Source organism: Stegastes partitus, unplaced genomic scaffold (genome assembly GCF_000690725.1).
Source record: "Stegastes partitus isolate 25-593 unplaced genomic scaffold, Stegastes_partitus-1.0.2 Scaffold1546, whole genome shotgun sequence".
Lineage (NCBI taxonomy): Eukaryota > Metazoa > Chordata > Actinopteri > Pomacentridae > Stegastes > Stegastes partitus.
Genome location: NW_007579277.1, coordinates 125282 through 136395, shown reverse-complemented (window position 1 = coordinate 136395; position 11114 = coordinate 125282). Strand labels below are relative to the sequence as shown.

At 40.0% G+C, this 11114-nt stretch overlaps 1 protein-coding gene across 1 annotated transcript; it reads left to right on the top strand.

Annotated features, from left to right (window-relative positions):
* The first annotated feature begins 82 nt into the window (after positions 1-82).
* LOC103371223 (saccharopine dehydrogenase-like oxidoreductase) lies at positions 83-10895 on the top strand. The gene is made up of 12 exons (XM_008300474.1): positions 83-563; positions 2680-2792; positions 4959-5039; positions 5811-5940; positions 6142-6191; positions 6458-6588; positions 7557-7674; positions 8076-8195; positions 8358-8414; positions 8547-8658; positions 8924-9005; positions 9399-10895. The coding sequence occupies exons 1-12, from the start codon at positions 365-367 to the stop codon at positions 9487-9489; spliced, it is 1284 nt and encodes a 427-aa protein (XP_008298696.1). The 5' UTR covers positions 83-364; the 3' UTR covers positions 9490-10895.
* Positions 10896-11114: the final 219 nt, after the last annotated feature.

The window sequence follows — 11114 nt, the reverse complement described above, 5'->3', positions numbered from 1 at the left end:
TAAGCAAGGACCAATCACAAACTTGAGGAAGTAGTCGGGCTAACATCGATGGCTATCATACGAAAACGAATAAAAAGAAACTAGGCAATCGAGGTTCCGTGCATGTCACGCATTTTGAGAAAGATATAAATTGCCTCAAAATACTAATTTAATAGAACACACTTTCTTTGCTTATTTTGTTTTCGGTAGCTAAAAAAACGACTGCTTTTGTCAACGTCTATTAGCATATTAGCATATTCGTGCTACGGAAGTAGACAAAGGAGCGCTGTCAAAACCGCACGCTGCTTGCTTCTCCTGTCACTCTGGATCCTGCTCAGAGGAGGAAAGTGTCGCAGTGAGACTCTCCGGCCTGTCTGCTGTCACTATGGCGCGAGTTGAAACATCCTCCAGCAGGCCGTACCACCTGGTCATCTTCGGAGCCTCCGGCTTCACGGGACAGTTTGTGGTGGAGGAGGTGGCCCGGACTGTGTCCGAAGGTCCGAAGGGGAACCTGAAGTGGGCCGTGGCCGGCAGGAGCAAGCAGAAGCTGGAAAAAGTTCTGGAGCAGGCCGCTGGAGTCCTCAGTATGTATTTGAGCAATCCTAGTAGTCGTGCATGAAACAGCAGATTGTTTCTAGAAGTACTTCTGAAACAAGAATCACCTTTCATGTGATATGTTAAAGTCAGACAATGCAAGAATATTGTAGTTTTAACCGCCCTTTAGTCAATGTCCAAGAATACTTTGCCAAAGACATACAACTAGAAATTGCTTAACTCGGACTGAAGATAATAAAACAAGCTCACTGATGGTGATTTGTTTGACTGAACTCCAAAGTGCAGGCGATGTTGCAACAAAGGTTAACTGATGATACAGTCACATAAAGTAATAGCGACTTTTAAATCAATCTTTTACAGAGTTACATATCTAAAAGTGTATAAACTAATAAAGGGATATTTTTATATGTAGTTGCTTGGTCAAAAGTATTTTTGTGGAAAGACACTGTGACTAACTGGAGTTGTGGAGTTGACATTTCTGTTTCATGAATGATTAATAATTTTTAAACTATATTTTCTAATGATCAGTTTGATTTGAACAGCAATAATTGTATTTGAATATTCCCAAACCGTAAGTAAGCACTGGAACTAATGATTAGTCTAATCAACAATTTATTGATTGATTATTTCTTTCAATCAGATTAATTTAGTATTTCTTGTTTAAATTGTGCAAAACAGCAAAAAAAAAAAAAAAGAGAGAGAGAGAAATTCTGTGATCTGAAAAGCTGTAGCCAGCACATCTTTTGCATTTTACCTGATTAAAAATTTAAATTAAAACTTAATTATGAAGATATATATAGCAGTTGATATATACTCTATTGATTAACTGCTCAGTTAATTATTATATTAGCTCCGACAGAAATAGAAATATAATTCACCTGAATGCTTCTAATATGCAGAAGGGAATAATAGATATTTACTGAATATATTTGGCACGCCAATTTTGCAATTTGTATCTATGCAACACTCTAAACATGGAAAATTAAATCCATCCCTAGATCAAGACCAGGCAGCGATTCTGCTGTCATGTCAGTAATGCGAGTTTCCAGAGGATTACAGAGTTATTCTGTTGGAGCCCCCTCTTTGGCTTTCTCTTCAGGGAGTGTACAACAGCTGATGGAACATACCAGCTCACTGTACAGTCCCTGTCCGGGACAACACACAAGGTCTAGACGCTAAACAGAAATGAGTCTTTGCTCCCAGAGGCTTCAAACAGTGACAGTTACATATTTAAAACGACTTATGTTGTTTGTAAATGGTTTGGCAAGACCTTATCTGAGACCCTTTCCTCCAGTGCATTCGTTATCTGCATTCTTTTGTGTTGTTTCTCCTTCATTTACTGTGTTTTCATTTTCACACTGAGACATCACACCTGTCTCCTGTTTTTAGAGGGTACAATGAGACTAATTTCGTCACTGTGTACATGTTTCTATTCATTGATTGAAAGTCATACTGCAGTGGTAATGAGCCGCTATGTTTTACTTTCAAGCTTCCCCACAGAGTCGCTGCTGCATGTCAGTGATTCTGTTTCATCTTCGTTCTCCACAGATCTGGAGATGTGACCGCTTACTGCCGCGTATAACCATAAAATTAAAATGTTTAACGTCCTGTGTAATCATTTAATGAGTGTGTTAATTGTCTTAATGAGAACAGTCTCATCCTGACAAAGTATCCCACACTGCTATAGTCGGCTTGCTTCATCTTTTACCTTGTATTTCCACTCAGAGCCCAGTGTTCCTGTTTAGTGTTATTTTTTTGATCTTTATGTTACACTTTTAATTATTTTCTGTTCACATTTTAGGCCAGTTGTTGCCCATTCACCCACCTATTCAAATACAGACTTTCAGGGGACTTCCTTTTATTTTTATGAGGACAAAATGACTGAACTCGCTGCTTTGGATCTCTGGTTGAGTAACACTGTAATGGAAGTGGCATGATGGCTGTAGTCATGCTGAGTTAATGCCAGACACTGAAAGTACATCTTGTCATTGGACTTTAATTTAAATGAATAATATGGCTTCATGAATAATTTTAATTATGTGAACTATGAATCTGAGAATTTGATGGTAGCATTTGTACAAAAATAGGTTACAGCATCTATCATAGTGTGTGTGTCCCTGTGTGTGTGTGTGTGTGTGTGTGCAGGTAAGCCCGAGCTGAGATCAGAGGTGGACATCATCGTGGCAGATGTAGGAGAACCAGACTCCCTAGCAGCTATGTGCAAACAGGCTGTGATTGTTCTCAACTGTGTGGGGCCTGTAAGTAGACGATTCCACAGAAATGTGTGCTCCTGTTTATTTGTCTTTAACACACAGAGCTCGCTCCGTCACACGACACAGACGAGTGTTTCCTCGCTTAGTGTCACAACACTGGCATGCTGGCATCTCCCTTTGCCATTAGTGTAGCTTATCAACTTATCCACATCCTTTTCTCTCTCTGTCTCCTCCTCCTCTGTCTTTCTCCTTCTTTCTGTGTCTCTTTTGCTTTCCCTTTCTCTCTCTCTCTCTCTCTCTCTCTCTCTCTTCACACACATAGAGCAGCCTTCATTTACACAATGAAGGCCACTGACTTACAGTGCACAATAAGTCATATTGTGTTAAAATGAGAATGGAGAGTAGGTTTCCAGCACCGCTGCACTGCAACTTGTACATCGTCCTTGGTTTGTGTTACAAACCAAATTCCACTGCCACAGTGAGCTCCACTGTTGCACACAGCAGCAGTTTGCCAGATTCATTTAAACCAAAGCACCGAGTTTAGGCCAAAAGGACGCAGGAGGTTTTGTTTTTCTCCTCAAGTCATTTTTTCCTGAATGACTGCAAACCTAATAAATGTGTTATCAGCTTATCTAACCCTTGTGTGTCTTATGTAATCTTTTTTTTTTTTCTTTTGGTCAGTTGATTTATTGATTCAACATTTTCGGGGGAAAAAAACATCAAAGCGACATACAACATGAATCACACAATTAACAGCAAAAAACAGAGAATTATTGCAAACAACAACGAACACTAACAAACGAAAAAAAGATCAACACTCTCCCAAACCCCTGGGTCCCTCACTAACAAGAACACAACCAGATGCAATGGCTCGATCCTCACCTCTGGTTTTTCAGCGGCTGATAGCCATACAGCAATATTACACTACTTAATATCTTCACATAAATTAATTCAAGTGACATGAAAATTCTACTGATCATCAAGAGATTTTCTGGATGTTTCCACCTCATAGCAACCAATTCCTTGCTGCAGTAAGGCCAGCAAGAATATCACTGTTACAGACACAGTCATAGTCCAGGAGAATATATCTGACAACTGAGAGGACACCTTGTTCCAAAAATGAGAAACAGGCAGTCAATCCTCAGACATAGGAAGAAGTGTTACAGGAGCCCCTAAGGAACACAGTGTACAATAGGAATCAGCCAGGAGATTGTCTTATATAATATTCTAGGAGCAGGAACTCTGGGTGCTAATCAGTAATGGTGTAACTCGCTCTGCAAGTTGGTCTGTGCAGTAAAACTTCAGTCATCCTTGTGCAGACAATCAACCGATGGAAGATGACTTCAAAAGGTTGCAAACAGAGGGTCTACTCATAAGAATCATGTGGCTGTCGTGTAATGAAAATATCAGATCTGCTTAAACACGCGAAAATACTTTGCTTTGAACTTGTTTTATATAAAAAAGATCACATTTACGCATCTGACTATGAACACGCAAATCTTTTCTGATTCAAAAGCCGTAACCTGCGACACAGAAAGGCTGCTCTCATTTTATGATCAAAGGAGCCTCCTCATTTCAGCATTAATTACATTTATTTCAACCCAGATTTTAAGCAAATTCAGAAAAAACTTTCAGCAGAAGGATATGAAAACAGCCTTAAAGCTATAAACTCATTCAACATCCAAGAAATCTAACATTGACCAGAACAAACTCTTGATTGTAGAGGGTCTTTGAATTTATTCATTCCTCAGTAATAGACATACGGTTGACTTTCTTAAAGTATTACCAGAAGCAGAACATTGTAAAGTCCATTTACATACAGAATATGTAGCTCATCTGTTGTATTTGCATTCTTGTCAGCCTGCCTGATGATGAAGTGGTGTGTAGGACATGTTTGCACGATGAACAAGTTCGACAAGATCTGGGTTCTGCAGCAGCACACTTTTCTGAGTGTTTCTGTGTGAAAAGCCACCCATGAATCATATGTTGTTGCAACACTGGAGGCACCTGTGTGGAGCAGGATTGGACCTAAAGTGAACGTAGTCGCTGGCAGGTGAAAATAAGTAGCTGACAGCCTGATGTCCTTATCGCCAGACTAACAAACATTTAGCAGTGACAAGGAGTATACATTCTGGGATGTTGGCTGTCAGTCAGAGTAATAAAATGAAATACTACTACTAATAATAATAATGTTTGTTTGTGTGTCTATAGTACAGATTCTATGGCGAGCCAGTGGTCAAAGCATGTGTGGAGAATGGAGCGCACCACATTGACATCTCTGGAGAACCTCAGGTATGTAAAGTGCTGCAGTGTATGTGTGCGGTTATATTTGCCCATCTTTTGGTTTGACATGTAACGAGGTAGGTGTATTAATTACGACATGGATGTTTACTGAAGAATGTGTATTTCATGCCTCTTCTTTCATCAGCTTCACACCAAACTAAAAGGACTGAAGCCCTGAACTCAAACACAGATACAGTATTTTATGCTGACTGCCATATAATAATAATCCATTACCATAGTGTTTGTGACTTTAATCAAGTGTATGAATGTTGCCCTGCAGACGTCCTAGCGTTCAGCTTTGAACTTGTTTGTATTTGGATTAAATGGGAGACATGCTGATTTTCATGCTGTAGCCTGTTAGACTAAATTATCTCTAACTTGGCAGGATGACAGCAACTGTTCCCTTGCTGTCAGGTGCTGGTGTGTGTAATGCAACATGTCTCCCTGAAACACAGTCAGCACTGTGACAGCCTGACTTGAGGCTGGATGTGTGCTTAGAGGCTGCGTCTCCGTTTCCCCTGAAAGCCAAACAAACTATCCCTCCTTCAACACATATTCTTCCTCCTCCACTGTTTTCCTCAATGTGTGTTCAGTTTATTTTGTGTTTTTTAGCAGAATGTTTTCTTCGTCATTTCATGTTCAGTTTAGACAGTAAAAATGTCACAGTTATGAAAAGTCTCAAATCTGTCGAATTACAAACAATATGAAGTAATCGTTCAATACTTAATATTAGCATTACTACACATTTATTTATTTGTGTTTCTGTCTGGCTGTGTACAGTTTCTGGAGGGCATGCAGTTGAACTACAACAGCCAGGCAGCGGACAAAGGCGTGTACGTCATTGGGAGCTGTGGGTTCGACTCCATTCCTGCAGACATGGGAGTCCTCTACACCAGAGACCAGTTTAAGGGTATGCACATATTGACACACACACACACACACAATAGAATTAAAATTGAAGCCCACTGTGACACTGATATGCAGTTACACACACACACACACACAATAGAATTAAAATTGAAGCCCACTGTGACACTGATATGCAGTTCATGTTTTATTCATTGTCATGTTATCCTCTGCCAAAAATTGGTGTGTGTGTGTTTGCCTGCAGGTACACTGTCTGCAGTGGAGAGCTTCCTGACCGTCGCCTCAGGACCTGAAGTATGTAACTACATTACCCATAAAGCCACAAACTGGACCAGCTTCTTGCTGATCCTTGATCATACACATTCCTCTGTACTTAGCCCTCTAACGTTCTTTTTCTGAACTTTGTAGAGTTATTTCTCATATTTATATGGCAGCATCACATTTTTTGTTTGTTTGTTTGTTTGTTTTTTACAGGCATCTTGTTTGTCCTCTAATAATATTTATGGCCTCCATGTTTTCTCCCTCTGGTTGTGTGTGTCCGTCTGTCTTTCCTCTGACAGGGTGGATGTATTCACGATGGCACATGGCAGTCAGCCGTCCATGGTTTTGCAGACAGCCAGAAGCTCCAGAGTCTGAGGAGGAAGTTTAATCACAAACCTCTCCCTACTGTGGGCTCAAGGATTAAACGCAGGTACAACGGCCAATAATGCCTTTTTTCCACCACTCCATCCCATCCTTTTTCCTTTTCCATTTTTCTTAGAATTTGGCTGCCTCAGAGTAAATAGTATGTGATGACTTACAGATTAAAAGTCAGGGTTTACATTCAGAGAAAATAAATGTAGGCCAATCTACAAGTTATCAGAACACATTTTAGAGATGGTATGTCATTACCAGAGGCTGTTGTCAAATCCTGTCCTGTCCTATGTTTCCATATTTAAGAACGGGACCCTAGAAACTGTCACATGTCTAGCATTGAAGCCTCCAGCTGTGACAAAGATTTTTTTTTCTGTGCGTCTCTTCAGACTGCATTGCCTACAGCAAAGACAACCAAGCAATGATGAGCAAAGACATTCCTCTTGTTGTTGTTGTATGTTCTTGAAAACAGCGATGTTGCATGAGAAGGTACATAATGTCAGAAGAACCTGCTAACTTATAGAGATATTGCTTTAAAGAAGTAAAAAATTAAAATAAAAAAACAGCAACATCTCAGATAGTGTCGTTTCTATTTAAAATACTTGAGATGAAGAGATATTTATTTGTAGAATATAATAAATTTGATGTTTAAGAGGGAGAAATGTGTATGAAGTGAGACTTTTATGGTTGAAAAACAAACCAGTCAGTGCTCTCTGGTGGACAAACTGTGAAGAGTGGTTGGTATGTTGGTTGTTTCTTGTTAGTTAGGAGCCATCATTACACCGTGTTGTTTTGATAACATGGTAATATCCAGTAACATTAGTCTAATGTATCTGCTGGGCTCTAAATTTTGGGCGAACTAGTAGATACATGCAGAATGCCTTGTATTTGGACCTATGCCTGCTATAGACTAAACATCTTTTGTCTCAAGGTTAAATCACATAATGTACTGAGCATGTACGACTGTTTGCCCCACACATATTTTTGTGTAATCTTTTTACAGCATGTGTCTGTGTGCATTTGTAGGGGAACATTGTTCTTCAGTAATGAGATCCAGCAGTATACCGTGCCCTTCATGGGCTCTGATCCCTCCGTTGTGAAGAGAACTCAGCGATTCCTGGTGGAGGAACATCAAGCCACACCAGTGAGTCTCATCTTTGTTTGTTTTTGCTGTTCTGCCTTTACATTGTCTGTTCCTTTTACTCAGACTAGGGTTAAAATTACGCCAAGTTAATTCATGTGTTAGTAGAGGAGCATCACAGATACCCAGGTGTATGGAGAAGTTGGGATTGTTGACTAAGCAGGAAAAAACGACTTCCTTATTTCCTTTGGACAACATTTGAACAGTGCCGAGAGCAGTGTCAACATGTTATCTGGCGGCTCTAAGTGGTTCAAGGAAATCATTTGATCTCATTGTTTGACTCCGAAGTAATTTACTTTTGACCCAAGGAGTCATCACAGTGTGCAGAAACACATCTTTGAAAGTCTTGCATTTCTAATTAGAATGATGCAGCGTGTATTTTAATGTGTTATTCTCAACCCCAGGTCCAGTATGGAGCATATGCAGGAATAGGAGGTGTCGGGAGCATCATCAAGCTGATGTTTGCTGGCATGATGTTCTGGTTCTTAGTCAAGTTCAGCTTCGGACGCAACCTGCTCATCAAGGTAGACCGACACCACATCTATAAAAACGATGTAACGCAATACAGTTTTTTTGTTTTGTTTTGTTTTCACAAGCAACTATAGCTAAATAGTACAGAGTAGACACCTCCTCTGTGTTTGGACATGTTGGATGCTCATGTCTGTTTGTTTTTCTTGCCTCTTCAGCACCCAGAATTCTTCTCTTTTGGAGTCTTCTCCAAGGCTGGACCAACTAGAAAGCAGGTAAAGTGTTGACTAAACCAGAAAATTAGAGGCTTGTACACTCAAAACAAAATTTATTAGGATAAATGCATGCTAAGGGTACGATGCTCTGTTTTCAGCCATGTTGTCTGTGCGTGTCCCTTCCTGTATTAGATGGAGGCTTCATCCTTCCAGTTTGCCTTCTATGGAGAGGGCTACACAGAGGAGCAGGACCCCTCACAGGGAAAACCTAACGCCAAGATCCGCACACTGGTTCAAGGACCGGGTAAGAAGAAATAAAAGATTTCTGTATAATGCAAAGCCTTGTCCTTGATGTAACTGAAATACTTGGCTTCCCAAAAAAAAAAACAGCTTTGCTTGTTGTTATTACCTGATTGGAAAATACTTTATTTAAGAATGCAGGACACTGCTGTAGTGTGAGATGAATGCTGACTTGTTCCTGTTCTGTCCAGGCTGGGTAATGAGATAAATTAGGCTAGCCTTGTCTTTCCTTCTTCACTCTCTTAAATCGTCTCTCTGTTCCTACCCAGAGTGTGGATATGTGGCGACGCCCATCGCCATGGTGCAGGCTGCCCTAACAATCCTCAACGAACCCACAGCTCTGCCCAAGACGTGAGTAATCCCACCTCAGACCTGCTGCCGGACCTGGAAATGACTTAATGCTCAAATACAAAACACACCAAGAACTTTTTTAGTTCAGCTTGTCACTTTGTACAATTTCTTTGCTGTTCTCAGGCAAATTTCTGCTTATTTGTACAATTCTACCAGATTAGCTGTTATGAAACTCAGTACCACATGTTTAGTTGAGTTCTATTAGATTCAGTCAGTCTAGCCAGTCTGTGCAAAATGGGCGTTTAACCTCAGTCCCAAAGGCATTATGCAGTAGTTTAATACGTTTACACAGCTACATGGTGATGAGACATGTCCTATTGCAATGGTGCCAAACAATTTAAAAGTTCTTCTGTTGGTTTTGATCAGTTTTTTATTTATTTGTTCATTTTCCAGGGGTGGCGTTTACACTCCAGGAGCTGCTTTTGCAAAAACCACACTGATCGACCGCCTCAACAAACACGGCATCCAGTTCTCTGTCATCTAAAGTTCGTCCCCTCGCTGATGCTCGTACCCCAGGTTTTTGTGAGCACTTACTAATATGCATTGTAACAACTGGGAAGTTTCCAGCTTCAGAAGGGAGCCATCTAATCACAAGAGAGCCGTGACGACAGGTGGTTACACGCAAAGATGAAGTCCAAACATTGTTTTTGATGGCACTTGTGGCATTTATCCTTTTCATTTAGTCAGAAACTTGCCAGTCTCTTTTCGGCTTGAATGTACTATTAACATTCTGCTTGTAAAACAAATAGCACAACTGCTGCTGCAGCGTCTCCTCGCCAAGGATGGAAACAGAACCGCTGTGTGTAAATGGGTTCAGCATGGTCCTCCACTAACATGATTATTGCCAATCGAAGAGGAATTTGGGACAAAACTTGGTTCACTTCATGTCTTCAAACACAGAAAATAAAAAAATATTAATGTTACACTGTCATTCATATTTGTATGTAATTGGATTGAAAAGAGAAACATGAACTTATATAAGATTGGTTAGTGGCATTTTATACAAATACAAGATCTAAATGTGTTTAAACAATGATTTTCTAATGAGACTACATCCATAACATAGAAGTCTGTCCCTAGCTGTCATACATTCATGTTGAAGTCTCTCTCGGTTTAAACCTGAGTTAGACGCTTGGACCACAGTTAAAAATCTCCCTTCAATGATCCGTGTTACTTTACAACAGTATTTTAGGCAGACATTAACTGTGATTGTCGTATGTGGCAGAGTAGAGGAGGTGAGGTAGGCAGTAAACAGAACAATAGCTGTTGTAAACATGATTAGAAAAAAATGTTTTCATAAAGAGTTTACCTGAAGATGTCATCAGCTGTTACTGGGTAAAAAAAAAAACTTCTACATTCTTCAAGTGTTGTTCCTGTAACATACAAAAGGTTTATACGTAGAAGGACAATAGTAAGTAGCCTAACATGATCGTGGTACATGTTTTGTTCTGGTTCAGTGGAGTTTGAAGAGAACATGCTTGACTTTCCTGGCCTGTTGAGTAGAATCTTGTTTGCTTGTTTTCAGACAGTTAACAGTAGAACTATCCTCTGTTGAATGTTCCTTTTTTTTTTTTTTTGTCAGAATGTTTCAAAGATTCAAACATTTGCTTTTGAGCCTCGTCGCAAAACGCATCCAGTTGCTTGTGCACCAAATGGCATGAGTCGCTCCGTCAGACTGCACAGATCCTCTCTGCTGATTAGACGTTAAGTGAGTGAAACAATTATTTTTATTTCACTCTTCAGGACTGGAATAGTTGCACCAACAGTGACAGTGCAGACTTGTCTTTCATGTTTGAGCGTTATGTGCACGTGGCGTTTCTTTTCGGGTTATGTTTTGGTGTGCTTTGCTTTGTGTGGGACTCATAAATAAAGCCAACTCTGCAAATACGAGGAAGTCTTTTGTCTCTCTCAGTACACCGTCATGGTAACATATAAGTGATGTCACCTATTTCTCTAAAATGCAAAGTAATTGGTTCATTTTCAAAATATGTGTGTAAATCAATAGCCCCTGATCCTGAACCTCCTTCACATGACAGGTCAGTGTTTCATAATTTACAGACACATTTTGAAACTGAACCAATTACTTTACATTTTAGAGAAAGAGGCTGT